At 39.9% G+C, this 17,699-nt stretch overlaps 1 protein-coding gene across 25 annotated transcripts in view; it reads left to right on the top strand.

Moving 5' to 3' along the window:
- Positions 1-17,699, top strand: part of SULF1 (sulfatase 1) — a 191,504-nt gene that overhangs the window by 107,309 nt on the left and 66,496 nt on the right. For all 25 annotated transcript variants that reach the window (XR_008504139.2, XM_063668856.1, XM_063668855.1 and 22 more), the window contains 3 exons: positions 1,601-1,840; positions 11,785-11,936; positions 14,406-14,575. Coding sequence is in view for 24 of the 25 variants with exons in the window: in XM_063668856.1 (XP_063524926.1) it covers positions 1,601-1,840; positions 11,785-11,936; positions 14,406-14,575 (562 nt within the window). In the remaining variant the exon portion in view is untranslated. The remainder of the gene's footprint in view (positions 1-1,600; positions 1,841-11,784; positions 11,937-14,405; positions 14,576-17,699) is intronic.

The following is a 17,699-nucleotide window of genomic DNA, read 5'->3' on the forward strand; positions in this document are numbered from 1 at the left end:
CATCACACATGTCACTCGCTGCAATCCCCCAATGATATACTTCACCCATCCGACATTTACTTCCTCCTTTTTTTCCATCTGTCCTCATCTCTCATTTCAGAACTCTTATTAAGCCTTCAATCCAAGTTCCCTCTATTTTTATATGCCCTGCTACTGCTGTATTCACATTGTTACGTGTGCATTGCTTTGCAAATATCCCCAAGTGATTTTTCTATGTAGGTTCTCATCTAGAGAATTTATTACTGAAGACCAGAAGCAGAAAATTTCCCATTTCTTTTGTTTATGCTACACTTGGGAGATCAGCCCGGAATGCTGAGGTTGATAGAATGTTTTGCATGAAGTAGGCACTCACAACATGTTATTCACTGACTACAAAAGGTTGCTTGATGCCCTGAAGACAACCAGAAGAGAAAGAGCAGTTAGGATTGCTCCTAGCAGAGGCATATTTTAGGGAGCTCTAATGAGACCCAATTAGAAAGCCTCCTCCTGTTCTCATATGTGTCATGTGAACGGTAAAAGCTAGTATATGAAGACACGGGGCTAACTGTGGCTTTTTGGACTGTTGCATGCTTCTCTTCTGCCCTGAATGCTTGCCTGGTTTGCATTACGATTTCCTTCCTTGCTGGAAAACATAGACTTTCTTCCTTTCTTTGGAAGAAGTGGGACCTGTTGGAAATCTGAGGCTCCAAGATTCAAATGCAATGGGCTTGGCTGTAGTGCTCTGTAGTGCACTTCTTGACAAGTCTTGAAAAGACTATTGAATTCTGGCCTGTGCTTTTCTGCAGTGTTTGGATGTGTTTCAGCTGCAGTGTTTGGCTGGATAGAGTAATCGAAATAGTTTTTTTTTTTTTCCTTCCTCAGCAATCTTATGTTACCAGTTCATCCTTAAAGTTAAAATGGAATATTTTACAACCATGCAAATACTTTCGAGTGCAATCGAATTATAGCTCTTTCACAAGCAAACAACCTATCTTTAAAAATTGTGCATAAACAGGTCAAAATATAAATTGATGTTGTTATCCTAATAGAAAAACTGGCAAACATTTGGTGAGCTTGCTAGAGGATACCAACTTGCATTGAAGATCTTTTTTAATTATTATTAAACACAGGCATTTTGATGGGACTTAATAGGGAAGAAATTTTTTTTCTCTTTTCTTTCATATGATTAAAATGCTATAGTAGTAATCTACACTAGTAATCTAGTAGCAATGTCACTAGTAGACTGCATTTGTGCTGGGCTAGGGGTTTTGATGCTCCGTGTATCAGGCTATTGTTCTCTGGTAATCTTCAAAGGGCTGCTGGCCTTTGAATCTGCTCCATATCTAAAATTCTAGCTTTAATTATCAGATTAGCCTGCATATTTTTTTCTTCGTGATTACAGAGGGGAGAAGTGTGTTTATTATTCTGCAAAATACTTGAGATGGTAGGATCTCAAATGCTTAATTTTGTTGTAGAAACGAGAGCTGATCAAATTATAGACTCCTTCAAGCTAAGGAAAGGAAATGAATAAGTCAGGGAAACAGAGGCACTGAGGGGCACAATCGAAATGGGCGTTCATGTGCCGCACTTTGCTAAACAATGCTGGGACTGTGCCTTTCAGGGTCCCTGCAAGTCATGAACAAAACGAGAAAGATTATGGAACATGGCGGGGCCACCTTCATCAATGCCTTTGTGACTACACCCATGTGCTGCCCGTCACGGTCCTCCATGCTCACCGGGAAGTATGTGCACAATCACAATGTCTACACCAATAACGAGAACTGCTCTTCCCCCTCATGGCAGGCCATGCATGAGCCTCGGACTTTTGCTGTATATCTTAACAACACTGGCTACAGAACAGGTAAGGGATGACGTTTCTAGCCCATGAACCTCTCGTAATATGTCTTAGACTCAGGAAGAAGCGTTGTGTAATGAAATGCATGAAGTTCCAACAAATACCTAAAAAAGGATCAAGTGTTTTTAAACTGCTTGACATCTACCCCAGGGTCTGGGGCACAGTAAATGATCAAAATTATTTATTATTTATTAATTAATGAATAACTGATGGGTAAATCAATCACGTGTACCTTATTGATTCATGTATTTTTTCATTCATAATTAATAGGATTTGGAAAGTTTCTTTAGCTTGTGGTTGTTTTTAGGTCTCAAATGTTCACTTCTACCTTCCAGGAAAGGAAGGCATCCTAATTGCTACACCTCCTATTATTGTTTAACCTACACAGGGCAAGAAGAGGTTTTTGATTAATTGGTTTTTTGAAAATTGGGGACTTCTTTCAAGAGGGGTAGTGAACATCACGCCAATCTTTCTGAGAAAAAAGCAAGGTTCCTTCTGGTAATATTATCCCCAAGGCCCTATCCTCCCAGCATGTAGATGATGTCCTTGGGTTTTTTGTAGCATTTCTTCACGTAAGGACACAACATTGTTCATAGAAGGGCAACAGTGTAGACATGGGTTGTTGCTTGTTTTTATTTTTCCAGAATCACCTAGGCTTATTCATAAGAATCAAATATGTTATGATTAAAGCTTGTTCAAATGACTTTCAGGCCTACAGTTTCTCTATTTTGAAGATTTAAAAGTAAAGTAGTTCAGATAAATATTCTCCTGCATCTCTTTTAAAAGTGAAATTAATCTTTCCCACTGGACTCAGGAAATATATGGCCATTTGCTTCTTTGCAGAGCACCCTATGGGCACTTAATACTTGTTATTTATGGATGAAAATATTGATTGTGCATATGATAGCACTGTCACTCGCAGACAGCTCAACATCTCGACTCAAAGAAACAGCTCCTCCCGTGCATCTCAAGGGTGTTTTCTTATGCGTAGGAAAGAAACTAGGTTACAGAGAGGTTACAGAGAGTGCCTTATCTGAGTGTGTTTTCTCACATTAGTGATTTAAATTTATGGCACCTTTCATCTGAGGACTCTAAAGCATTTTGCAAATCCATCAAACATCCCTGTAGAGTTCATAGATGGCAAATGTACTTGGCTCTGTTTTATAACTGAGGTGGAGATTTCAAATATTGTGTGACCAGCTCAGAAACAGAATCAGAGGTGGTTCTCTAATACCTGGTTCCTGATTTTAACCGTCAAATTGTGTTTTGCTTACGGGAAGTGTTGTGTGAAACAGTGCCTTTCACCTCCCAGGTTCCCTGTAATGTAATCCCTAGTAGCAAACATGGAACTGGAACGATTGGGACTCTCACATATCCAGAGTGAAATGGATGACATTTGTCATAAGAAATAGAGATTGAGGGTGAGACAGGGCCCTGCCAAGACTTAGAGCAGTCAACTAGGGTTTGCTAATTTGTTTCAGGGCTAAATTAGGAAGGGCAAGAAAGAAGGGAATTCGATTTTGCCATTATCTCACCTAATTCCTACGGCAATCTTGAAAGAAAGGAATTTCCCATATTACTGATGAAAAAACCAAGACTCAGAAAGGCTAATTGTCTATGGTCGTGAGCTAGTCAGTGATGGAATGAACCCAGCACATCTGATTCCAAAGTCTTTCCTCTGTTCATTGTCTTATTTATTTATGTAATGATTCTATTCTGCCTCATTCCAAAACGCCTTCCAGAGATACAGACTTTAGAGGCTACAGACCCATAAGGACCCTGGCAAACAGAAACAAAGAGTAGAACTAGCTAAAGTCAAGGCAAAGATTGCTGTACAAACTGCTTGCTGTGGAGTTGTAGGGAAAGGTAGAATATTTAGAACTAAGCATCTAGATGGTAAGAGCAAAAATGGAAACACCATCCATTGTAAAGTTCACTCAGTCACTGGGATAAAAACAATTCAGTTGCCTCTAAGCATGTTTCCTGGTACTTGCTTCGGTTATACTGTGCTATATCCACCCTAAGAGGGATTGAGAAAGTTTAACTAAAACTCAAAGATGATTTAGTTCCATTTCCTTATTTTTAGAGGAGCAAATTTACACCCACAAGAATAAAGTGACTGAAGTGACAGATCTGATTGACATTCTAATGGGAAGAGTGGGCACCGGGACCTTCGTCTTCAGGGCTCTCTCCAGTGTGCTGATCAAACCTTAAGAACTGGGTCTGGGATGAAGCTGTGTACACACCAGAAGGCTTACCTATTACCTCAATGGACTGTCACTTTTTTGTGCAGCCCGAGGTGTTTGTTTCAGTCGATGTCTTCTCCAGGAAGAGTAGATTTGCTCCTGGAAACTAAGTCTGATTCTAAATCTTTTCCCCAGGGTTTAGACACTTAGGTAATAATACAATTTATAGTGAGTCATCCTCCAAAATAAAAGGAATTCTTTAAGGGAAATAAAGACTTTTCCAAAAACTTAGTTAACAGTAGGAAAAGGAGCCGGGTGTGGTGGCTCGTGCCGGTAATCCCAGCACTTTAGGAGGCCAAGGCTGGCGGATCACGAGGTCAGGAGATGGAGACCATCCTGGCTATCATGGTGAAACCCCGTCTCTACTAAATATAGAAAAAATTAGCCAGGCGTGGTGGCGGGCGCCTGTAGTCCCAGCTACTTGGGAGGCTGAGGCAGGAGAATGGCATGAACCTGGGAGGCGGAGCTTGCAGTGAGCCAAGATCGTGCCACTGCACTCCAGTCTGAGCGACAAAGCCAGACTCTGTCTCAAAAAAAGAAAAAAAAAACAACACAGTAGGAAAAGGATAATATGGGCTCAGGAAAACAAATCTAGATTTGCCTATTAGTAAATCAGAAAAAATAAAAATTAGGGCCGGGTGCAGTGGCTCACACCTGTAATCCCAGCACTTTGGGAGGCTGAGAGGGGCGGATCACCTGAGGTCAGGAGTTTGAGCCTGGCCAAAATAGCAAAACCCCATCTCTACTGAAAATACAGAAATTAACCAGGTGTGTTGGTGCATGCTTGTAATCCCAGCTACTCAGGAGGCTGAGGCAGGAGAATCACTTGAATCAAGGAGGCAGAGGTTGCAGTGAGCCCAGATCGCACCATTGCACTCCAGCCTGGGCAACAAAGCAAGATTCTGTCACAAAAAAAAAAAAAAAAAAAAAAAAAAAAGGGAAGACTGAAGTGGCAGTGATAGAGATCTCTATAATTTAAATTTATCCTTGATGGGAAAACATTACAGTATCTCAGACAATTAGGAAGTAAAAATGTCTTCATGACAATAGTTATTGATCCAACCATGGACAACAACCCATTTGAAAATACACAAGTAAGTACACACAAGTGGCAGCAATCTTAGAAAATTAAGAGAATTGGTGGAAAAACATTAAACCAATGTAATTATGAGACACTAAACTAGTAGGGAGAAAGTCAATGTGTAAAGATTTTATTTATTTCCTAATAATGAATTTATTATTTGGAACATTTAGCTACAAACCTAAGAAAAATAATGACAGAAACTGAAATATGTACTATACATAAATATCCATCTAGAGAGTACGTTTTATGTAGAATAACTCAGAGAAAACAAATTACTAAGGGGCTTATTTTGGGAGGCATCCAGAATCCATGGATTTAAATGAGTTGAATTAATCCAATATTATATTTACCATTGCATGACATGAGTTTTCTCTTTCAGAACTGAGGCATATTTTTGGACTGGCTATAGCCTAAATTTTTCTAACTTTACTCATGGAAAATATGAGTCTATGAGAGCTTGAATGTTCACGAAGGGGAAAATGCAGTAACATGTCGACTGCACTTCATATTCTGACAAATGAAATAGGAATGAGATTGGATTATATATCATAAAAATGAATATCCTGCCTGAAATCAGCTCCAAAAAAATTAACTTAAATTTATTATGAGGATAGCAACATTAATATAAAACCTAGCATAGGTTTTAAGGTAAAAATAATTATCCATGGTTGAGAGATAGCATTAAGTATTTAACAACAACAAAAAAAAACTGAAGCAAGATTGAAAACATCATGGAATCACATTCTACCTTGATTTGTTTTGAGGACTTGGACTGGCCAGTTTTCCAATCTGTATGATGCAGAGATTGGCCTAGAATGAGTCCTAAGTTTTCTTTCTTGTCCAAAGTTACAGTGTGTTATAACTTTATTATACTCATGGTAATTATAATATTGATTCATTTAACAATTGTGGTATTCAAATTATAATCCTAACACATGGTACATAAAATCACATATGAGTTAAATCTTAATCACATGAGTTCTACCTCATATCACTGATGTAGAAGGAACAGTATTTAATAGACATCCGCAATAAATATTTTTGTGAAGAATTCTTTTGTCATAAATCAAAATCATAGGCCTTAATTCTGAAAAAGAAAAATTATATCAAATAATGGTAAATACAATATTGGTTCAAAAATTTTTTTGTCTTTTTACGTTACAAAATTTATGTTACTTGTAGCAAGTATATTTATTCTCTAATATGAGATTTTTTAAATGTAGAGTTCACTTAAAGTAAGACAAACTAATATTCTTAATTTTATTATAATGTAGATTCTTGATACATACATAAACATGAGATATATCATTCATTTATTAAACCACAGTGTGCTTGGAACACACTAGACATTGGGATGAAGACATTTAAAGTAAGATTCCTGTCTTCACTAGACTTACAATCTAGTTGGGGAAACCAGACTTCTGTATACAAACTGACATTAATCATAATTTTAACTTGGTTCAAAATTATTTATATTTATAGTTACTAGCATGAAATCCGTCACCCTAAGTCTATCAATTACATGGATTAAAATCTCAATATATCTTTTGATACATTAAATAAGATTTGACTTTTCTGCGGCATCAGATCTTTGGGTTAGTTACTATTGCTGGCTTTAAAATAAATTCCTTGGCTTCAGATAGTTCCAGGAAATTTTTCTAAGCATTATGGAACAGGTTGTCCTAGACAGAAGTAGTGTGGCCTAAAGCCAACAATAATTACAATCAGGTCTTCTGATCTTTCTCCCTGCCTCCCAACCCCCACCACCTTCTTAAACAGCTATGAAGGGAAGTGCTTAATGGTATCCAAAAAAAGAGGATGGGTAAATGGCACGTTAGTTATGTATTCAGATAGTAGGAGTTGAATTGAATAGCCAATGCCGAAGGATAGAAAAACATTGAACTATACGTAACCTACATGTAGACATAATGGCAATAAGGGCAAGAAAGCTAAATTCACCTTAGGAAGGCAGAAAGAGATTTAATACATCTGGAGGAAAATAATTAGGCCAGATAATCAATTGCAGAGCGCCACCAGGAAACATCATGTTCAAAGAGGCCTGAGGTGATTACAAACGAGTCTCAATGTCATGAGGCAACAAAAAGGCCAGAGCAACTGGAGGCCAACAGTGCTGCACCCTGACACCTGAGGCCTCCATCAGCCTTGGAATGAGTGTGATGGGTTAGCGCACATCTGGAATACTGAGTACATTTCTTACGCTCCGTTAACACAGACACACCGAAAACCTGGAGGGAGTTCTGAATCAAATAACAAGGACTATTAAAAGACTTGAAGGAATAGTTTATAAGGGAAGGATTAAGTCAAAGGGGAATGCCATGGCAATGGGTAGAAAACAGTACAAAATATCCTACAAAGTAAAACAATGAGGAAAGGGCAGGAATGACTTGGGGAGAGGAAATAAAAAAACCCCAATAATGAAGTAACTTAAAGTGCAGAAAAAAAAATTAAAACTAATTAAGCAGAAAAATGTAAGCCAAATGGAGGAGTTTGTTGCCACAAAATAAATAGTAGTGGGGAAGAAAATATGTAACCTCCGAAGAGATATTTTCAAGTGCACAAGTGCAGAACTCTAGTGCGAGATTTCCTTACACTGCAGGATGGAAAATCATTTACAATAAGACAGGGCCAAAAGGATACTGATAATGGTGATGCTAAAAACAATATTATTTGTAGGAGCACTTAACAAGCCCTTGTTTTGTGCCAGGCACTGTTTTCAGTGCTTTACATATGTGTTGATGCATTTAATCCTCAAAATAATCCTGCCACCATTATTATTATCACCACAGTGGCTTTACAGAAGGGGAGTTGGGGGAGGGAGAAGTGAAGTAACTTGCATGTAGATGGATACCCTAGCAAGTAGCAGAGCCAGAATTTGAACGCAAGCAGGCTGGCTCTGGGGTTTATATTCTCAATCACTATGCTTTTTGCCTTTTTGAAGAAAAAAAAAAGGAAAGAAAAGTGGGATAAACCCGTAGGGATGAGGAGGAGGCCAAGGAAAGCACAGGGCCTGAGGCTGTTAAGTGCAAGCTTTTTGGAAACAATCCCTTTTGAACGTTAGTGGGGTGTGGCCTTGGTCTGCTGCCTGTGGCTCCAAGTCATGCTGCATTTTGTTGGAAAAGGAAAATCATCTTGTGGTTCCATGTGAAAAGGTCAGTTCGTCTCTAAGACAGGAATTCCTCATTAAAAGAATTCCAACTACACATAGTCAGCACAGAAGGAAATCCTGAGTCACCTGATGTGAGACCCTTTGACACTTTGCCCTACACTGATCAATGTACTCAGTGCTCCTGGCAGAATCCTTAAGCAGTGGGCACTTGGCTGACTGTAGACCTAATTGGTTCACTCATTCACAGAGTCAACAAATAAACATTCATTCAACAAACAAACATTGCCATGTTTCTCAGACTGGAGTCTAGACTCTTTTAAAAATAATGTAATAAGAAATAACAATTTTAGAAACTCTTAAGCTCTATTCTATGAAAATGTTTTGAAGGCCAAATCGGCTTTAAAAAATATGATAATTTGGCTGGGCGCAGCGGCTCATGCCTGTAATCCCAGCACTTTGGAAGGCCTAGGCAGATGGATCGATCATCTGAGGTCAGGAGTTCGAGACCAACCTGACCAGTATGGTGAAACCCCATCTCTACTTAAAAAAAAAAAAAATTAGCCGGGTGTAGTGGTGTGTGCCTGTAGTCCCAGCTACTTGGGAGTCTGAGACAGGAGAATCGATTGCTCGAACCCAAGAGGCAGAGGTTGCAGTGAGCCGAGATCACACCACTGTATTCTAGCCTGGGAAACAGGGTAAGACTCCATCTCAAAAAAATAAAAAAGATAATTCAAGCAAAATCACAAAATTTTTAAAGTCTAGACCTTGTAAAGTACCCAGAATACACTGGATTCATGAACCCAAATTCAAGAAACAAAAAGGATGGAGCCCTGAACAGTGTGCAAGGATGGAGAGTGCCTCAGAGATAAGGCAGAGGCAATGTTTGTCCTCAAAAAGCTTACAGTCTAGCGGGCATTCAGCTTCTATATGAACATGACTATACCACAATGGAGAAAGGGAAGATGACATTAAAACCACAAAGACAGTGTTGTGGAATTAAGACAGAGACTGTGAGTGAAATGGCATCTGTTCTGGCCTTGATATATAAAGAGGCAAATAAAGAGAATTGCACAAGCAAAAATAGAGAGGTGGGAACCAGAGAGCAAATAGAGGAAACATTAGCTGGAGAGAGGGACGATTAACAGAGAAATAGGAGATGGGGTTGGAAAGGGAAGGATTTTGTCCAAACTCAAGGTAGGCCTCTGAGGGCAAGCTAGCAGAGTACACTTGATTCTGCAGGCAAAGAGGGTTATCTGAGATTGCGAGAAGAGGGTGAAGTAACCAGAGCAGGTCCTTGGGAAGATTAACCAGTGGCAATCGGAGTGGAAAGACCCTCCAGCATGGCTGGGAAAGTCAGTGAAACCATGAGCATCTGTGAGGGGTGGCAAGTTACCAGGGACGGCAGGAGGGATTTGAGCACTATTTTCAAGGCAGACCTGATAGGAGGTGGCAACTGCCCAGCAAGGGGAGTGCAGGAGCAGGCGGAAGCAGAGGAGGCTCTGGAGGGCCAAGCACATTTCGTGGAGGGTGATTATGCCATTCAGAGGAATGGAGTAAAGCTGAAAGGGAAAACTGGTAATTCCATTTTAGGCAACAGCATTAGGAAGCAAGTAAAACATTCAGATGGAGGAATTCTACAGGTACAGGTGCTCCTTGACTTACGATGGGGTCACATCCCAATAAACCCATCATAAGTTGAAAATAAGGTAAGTCAAAAATGCATTTAATATACTGAACCTACCGAACACCAGAGCTTAGCTTAGCCCAGTCTAACTTAAATGTGCTCAGAACACTTATATTAGCCTACAGTTGGGCAAAATCATCGAACACAAAGCCAATAGGCTTGTAATAAAGTACTGAATATCTCATAGGATTGATTGAGTACTGTACTGAATGCATACCAATTTTACACCACTGTAAATGTGAAAATCTTCAACTGAACCATCGTAGGTCAGGGACCATCTGTAGTTGTATATCAAAGATAAAAGCAAGCTAAATAGCTATCCCATAGAGACACCAAAATTATGTACATTAAGTTTAAAATTCAGAATGTGTGTTTTAAGACCAATGTCAATAAAGTGCTGCAATTCTAGAATTCGTTTCTATTATCCCAAGCCAGTCTTCCAGGAAGTACTTTTTTATCATGGATGTAAGCGAGGGCACCTATAAAATCTGTTTAATGAAGCCAGGAATTGGCTTTGACATGGAAGGCATCTGGCAACAGCTTTATAACATCAGAAAAACTAAAACTTGCCTACATATGTATATGTATGTATAGGGGTGTGTGTGTGTGTGTGTGTGTACACACACATATATACATACACGCACACATGCTTATACCTATACAGACATATATAAAATAAAGTTTTCTCTAGCCCTTTCTACTTGAAGGGAAAGCTATGTGTGTGGCCAGAGTGACCAAACATTTAGGTTTACCCAGAATCGTGCTTGTTTATACCTGCTTTTCTGTAATTACAGCAATTACAAATAACATCCTCTTTCTCTCTCAAAAGTATTCCAGTACATTTATGACTACCATTCTGCTAGGTTGTAATGTATTTTTCACTTCAAGAACGAACCCATATTGTTCTTGGAATCCCAGCTTCTTCTTTTCTTCCGGTACCCCTCTCCTGTCGTCATCTTTTGCAGAAGACCAAATTTCTAGTCACCCTCTCAGAAAGACCCAATCAGCCCTGTGGCACAGTGGTCTTTCTTGGAAGTGACATGCCAAAGTTATAAATATGAAGGTCTTCCAGTGGCTTTTTTAGTGAACTGTGGTGTCTTTGTGACACATATACTTCTACTATACTACAATTGTATGAAAATTAGTAATCTATATAGTAACTCTATGTTGACAGAATTTTTATTATCAATAATAGATGTATACATTCATAAAATACACATAACATAAACACCCATTACATACTATACATGTGACATAAACCCTGACCATATCCCATAAAAATGGAGTTTACCATGGTTCCCTGGTTTGGAAAATTTGTACTTTCTGGATATGTAAAAACAAAAACAAGCTTTTCAATAGAGTTTTTATAATTCACAATTCTCAAATAGTAAGTTAGAAAACTTATCCAAAGACTGAACTTTCAGTTCTCCAACACCTGCCCGGTGGTTGCATTCCAAATCTCACGCTACTTCTCTAATTGTTCCATCAACTTAACAAAAGAGCATAGCCTGATTTTACTCCAGTAGGACCATAAGAAATAAATGCACCCAGAGTGCTGTGATCATTATGATGGTTTCATTGAGCTGTAATCCATGTACGTGGATACTACTTCTATTTATTTTTTAAAAATGTGTTTATGTCACTTTGCCAAAGGATTGGAGTATTACACTAATGTCATTTTGGCATTCACTATTACCTAGGGCAACTTTTGTTTTACCATCTCTTTTTCAAGTCATAATTTTATACTTATCCATTTATTTATGATTAATCATTTTACGTGAAAAAAATAATTCTTTTTTCCCACTGCAGCCTTTTTTGGAAAATACCTCAATGAATATAATGGCAGCTACATCCCCCCTGGGTGGCGAGAATGGCTTGGATTAATCAAGAATTCTCGCTTCTATAATTACACTGTTTGTCGCAATGGCATCAAAGAAAAGCATGGATTTGATTATGCAAAGGTAATTTTCAGGCACTTTTACACTGCATCAATTTACTTTGTGCATAATGGGGAAAAGCCATTTTCAGTGAGTTAAACTATCCACAAGATTGGCTTTCTATGTTCTCACAATGTTAGCATGAGAAATGTTAAGGTAATTTTAAACTCTAGGCAAGGAAAAGACACTCAAGGAACGCTGCCTTTGTATAGTGATTTCCCTCATTAGGATGAAAGGCAATCAGGCTTTGATGAAAGTATCATCAAGAAAATCAGAATTATCTGCTCTGTCTTATGATAATTTTTGTCCTCCCATTTCCCCTGGACTCAACCAAGGACTTGTCCACATAATCAAATGTTCATCTTGTACTGTTTTGCTTTTCATTGGGACAAAAGTATATTTTGTCTGTGGCTTCAGATTTAGGCACAAGCATAAGAGCAAATAAATATGATAATTAAAGTTTGAAAAACCACATTCCTTGCTTTTACTCCTGTCTGACCAAGCTTAGTATATGTGACAAGGACACCTGCCCTATCACAGCAAGCGTCCACAAAAGTCTCTAATGCTATCAATTCTAGGATTTTCAAATCAGTTCAGAGAAACTGAAATCAACATGTGCCATAGTTCTTTGACCAATGGGTTCTAGTTTTGACTTAAAAATTCACAAAGATTTTGTGATAGCTGACTTAAGTTTAAATTTTTTTCAAATCACAAGAATGAAGGGGAAAATATCTTTGAATTTAGCATGCTAATTTGCCTAAAATATCCCCTTCCCTTCCAGCCATACCCATCTCTTCCTCATTTATCTAAAAGAAGCCGAGAATCTGCTCCATCTAGCAACCTCTCCCAACAGGCTAGATCACTTGGTAGAAATCGGAAGGAGAGAACTTGATTTAATGTTGGCATATTGCTGTCTTTATGCTTGGCCTGATTTGAGCACAAGGGACTTGGTGGGAGATAAGATGTAAGTTCAGCTCCTTCATACCCTTCAGAAAACAATGAATGCAAATGAATTCATAAACATTCCTAATAGGCTTCCAAACTCATGAAAGTTAAAAGTTAGCAGAGACCTTGGAGGCAAATTTGACCAATGTCCTCATTTGCAAAGATGAGAAAAAAGCATTCGAGAGTGGCTCAACCACTCATCCTAGGTCATATCCCTGGCTGTGGATACAATCATTGCATGCAAATGGTGCAGACCACGTGCACTAATTGTCACGGCTCTCCTTTGCTGTCTGTAGGGATGCTTTTTCATGTTCCTTGTTCAAGTTATTAACCTTTCTTTCTCTGATGTCCTAAAGAGAGCAAAGTAATCAAGATTCTCTCCAAATACTAAATCAGCGTAACTTGTTCATTATCACAGCTGATTAAGTGTCAAAGACAACTGTGTCTGAAAAGAATATATATCTTTTTTTAGTGAGGAAAAGAATGAAACAGACACCCCCTTGGAAAAGGAAGGGGATAGCCTGTAGACTTGCCCTAACAATGACATGTGACACACACCATCCCTCTGATACTGCTTTTGCAGCTGTTCTGGTCCTTAAATCCACAACATGTGATTAGCCATGCCTGGAAGCCTTCAACATTTGCAAATATTGCCTAAACACTTTCTGAATAAAGTTTATACTGGAGCTCCAAGCCAATGACACACACTTAAAAGAAGCAGGTGGTTTAAGTTTTCATCTTTTCTTTCCTTTTCACTCCATTTCCTCCCTCCCTCTTACAGACCTGCATCAGCCCCCCTGACTGTGGGTTAAGTCATTTTATTAGCAAGTCAGGCTCTAATCCCAGCAGCTGTATTGCTTTAGTTGTGCAATTAACACAGTATAATCTGCAGGAAATCAACTGCTCCCTATTCAAGTGTTTCAAGTAAATTAACTGATCAAATGTTACAGCTTTTACCTGTGCTCCCGGATTTTGGCCATGGCTTTGATTACTGATTATTGTAATTCCCACAGGTGGATTTTTCATTTGAAGAAAATATCTTTTCTTGTGTTTGTGTATTCGTGGGCGTGTGTGTGTGTGCGTGTGTGTATGTGTGTGTGTGTGTTCTGCAACTGTAAATTTGAAGTGGGTGTGGGTGTTTCCTGCCCTTAAAGTAATTAAATTTTTTGCCAAGGAGTTACATCAATGAAACCTGAGACTGAAATATGTATCCGGTGTTTCATGTGTTCTAGTACTTTTATCGCCAGATTAATCATTATCTTGGGCAAGCACGACTTGACTTTTTTTTTCCCCATTGCTAAGTTGTGTATTACTTAAAATCCATTTTTCGCATGTTACCAAGCTAGCAACCCTAGAAAACAACTGGCAGCTGATTTTCTCCAGGGTTATCGAAAATGTTCAGCTGCCTTGGGAGGTGCAGCCTTCCTTCCTGCTGTAGACCTTACCACTTCGTGCAGTGAATTGCTTCTGAGGAAAGCAGTTACTCAAATGTGATCTGATGAATGTCACCTTTTGTAATTTTTGTTTTGTATCAAATGTATGTTTCAGGACTACTTCACAGACTTAATCACTAACGAGAGCATTAATTACTTCAAAATGTCTAAGAGAATGTATCCCCATAGGCCCGTTATGATGGTGATCAGCCATGCTGCGCCCCACGGCCCCGAGGACTCAGCCCCACAGTTTTCTAAACTGTACCCCAATGCTTCTCAACACATGTAAGTAACAAACTCAACTCTGCAACCTGCCGAAAATGCCTTTCCCTTTTCTCCTCACCCCACTCCTCTCCTTTACCCCGTTTCCTTCCATCCTGCGTATCCACAAGGCTTTCTTCATGAAAGGATAACTTAAGAGCAGACCACGGAACAGGCAGAGCCACTGAGCCTGAAAGAAAGCGCCTTATCTGGGTGGTTTGAGAAGGAATCAAATTTCCAGCATTTACAAGTAGCTAAATAGAAAGGAAGAGATGCACATAGAGTGAATGGGGGCAAGTTTTACGAGAGTTTCCTTTCGTTGTCTTAAATAATATTCGTGTGTCTGATCTAATAATAATGATGATCAAATAGTATGCTTTTCATAGATGCACAGTGGGGACCTCTGGTCTGGTTATAAAAACACGGATTTATTTTCCAGGCGAATACCGTAGCAGCTTTGCCGCAGATGTGCAATTAGAATTCCCGCAGAAGGCAGCTTGAGTGGCCTGCCCAAGAGGGCTTCTCAGGTCACAGCTTTAAAATAACCTGATTTTTTTTTTTTAAAGAGGCAGGAGTCTTGGAGATGGGGGGTGGGAAGGCACAAGGGAGAGGGCTGATGGCATGGGGGGATGAGACAGAACAAAATGCTGTCATGTGCCCACAATTCTCACCAGCCAAAGGTGGAAAAATCTGGATGCTTTGGCAGCAAACAACATGATTTTGTTGTTCACTCAGTTGACACCATTTCTTCCTAAGCTTTGCCATCAATATTCAGTCTTCCACACAGAGCAGTGGAGTTGGCTGTGTCTGCTGAAAGCCTGACCATTAGGGAGACAGGGAACAGAAAATTGGTGTCTGTTTCCTATATTGTGAAACCTCCAAAATTGGTTCTTAATCTATTTGTACTTAAATATCATCTCTTTTCATCCACACTGGTTATTAGCCAAGATTCCAGGCAGAAAGAACCTTATGAAAATTGATAAGTAACGATGCAGGCTCTCTAGTTGCTGGTCACTATACATCCCTAGAGAAGTTTTTATAAAATGTTCTTTTTTTTTTTTTTTGAGACAGAGTCTTGCTCTGTAACCCGGGCTGGAGTGCAGTGGTGCAATCTCGGCTCACTGCAACCTCCGCCTCCTGGGTTCAAACAATTCTCCCACCTCAGGCTTCTGAGGAGCTGGGACTACAGGCACACGCCACCACACCTGGCTAATTTTTTGTATTTTTAGTAGAGACTCAGTGCCACCATGTTGGCCAGGCTGGTCTCAAACTCCCCTGACCTCAAGTGATCCACCCACCTCTGCCTCCCAAAGTGCTGGGATTATAGGCATGAGCCACCGCACCCAGCCTTATAAAATATTTTTATTTGTACCTTAATGTAACTAATTGACTTATGACTCTTGGTCAGTGGTACACAGATCATCTCTATGATATCACGTGACTTAGACCAGAAAGAAGGAGGCCAGAGCTGACTCAGGACAAGAACTAACAATATGAAGCCAGGGTGGGTTACCTACTGAGCATGCCCAGTAACTCAGAGGATGGAAGTGTTTTAATGCACAAAATATCGTCAAAAAATCATGAAGGTTGCCCCAGCACCTGGGAATATAGCTGGGATAAGCCATTATGTTTTGGAGTCAACTCCATGGGTGGATATTTAAGCTTCTGAAGATCTTCCACTATATACAACTCTGCGAGTAAATTCATGAATGAAGCCCATGTGTGACAAGTGGCTCTCCATTATAGCTCACTTACAAATTTAGTAGCCAACTGATTCAATGAAAGGAAAAAGTCCTGCAGGCTTTTTCAATACCCCTGAACCCCTCTGTTCCCATTTCTGTTGAATCAGAAATCACTTTACCTTTCTTTATTGCGTTAGCAGAAACCCAGCCTAAGGTGACTTCCTATAACTGTAAACTTTACAGATGTTCCCCCAAGCTGGAGGAGAAGGGCTTGACAAAACAGAGTGTTTTATGGCTCCTTAAAAGTCAGCCTGCCTTTGAAGCTTTGAGGCAAGGTCCTAAGCCTGCAGGAAAATCAGCCTCAGGTCAAGAGGTTCTAAGAGCTCAGTTGCATGGATTCAATATTGCATGAGGGGAGGGGTCTGCAGAGTTCTCAGGGTCTCAGCAATAGCTTTTTGAAAAACATCTCTGTGCTGGCCGGGCGTGGTGGCTCACGCCTGTAATCCCAGCACTTTGGGAGGCTGAGGCGGGTGGATCACGAGGTCAAGAGATCAAGACCATCTTGGCTAACACAGTGAAACACTGTCTCTACTAAAAATACAAAAAAAAAAAAAAAAAAATTAGCCGGGCGTGGTGGTGGGTGCCTGTAGTCCCAGCTACTCGGGAGGCTGAGGCAGGAGAATGGCATGAACCTGGGAGGCGGAGCTTGCAGTGAGCCGAGATTGCACCACTGCACTCCAGCCTCCGCGACAAAGCAAGACTCTGTCTAAAAAAAAAAAAAAAGAAAAAAAAAAGAAAAACATCTCTGATTCCAGTAATTAAAAATTCTATTTCATTCCACCAATATTTATCAGTGCCACATGTGATACTATGCAGCCCAGCAGGGATACAGATAGGCGTGAGGAAGACACAGTTGCTAACATTTAAGGACTGATAAGCTAAGACAGGGGTTGGCACACTGGTACCCGGGGTTGGCACACTGGTACCCACAGTCCAAACCTAGCTTGCCACCAGTTTTTGTTAATAAAATTTTGTTGACACACAGCCATGCTCATTCATTTATGTATTGTCTGTGGCTGCTTTCACAATACAATAGCCAAGTCGAGTAGTTGTGTCAGATACCATACAGCCTGGAAATACTATCTTATCCTTGATAAAGTGACTTTGCCCCAACCTCTGCTCTAGGGGCAGGATGGGCAAGTGTCCCAATGGCATTATCACCAATAGGGCCAGAAGTGACAAGCACAGAGCAGACGTTCGCAGGGCTGTGGAGTGGGGAGGGAGAAGCCTTCATATCTTTGAAGGAAACCAGGAAAACTTCATGGACCAAGGTTTCAAAGTGGGCCTCAAAAGATGGGTAAAATTTCAGCAGATGATTGTATAGAGATTGGGTTTCAGGAAGAGAATATGGCAAGGACACATGGTCACTGTATAAGGGAGGCCATCTAAGATGTGTCCTAGAAATT

This window comes from Pongo pygmaeus, chromosome 7, assembly GCF_028885625.2.
Source record: "Pongo pygmaeus isolate AG05252 chromosome 7, NHGRI_mPonPyg2-v2.0_pri, whole genome shotgun sequence".
In the NCBI taxonomy this organism is placed as follows: domain Eukaryota; kingdom Metazoa; phylum Chordata; class Mammalia; order Primates; family Hominidae; genus Pongo; species Pongo pygmaeus.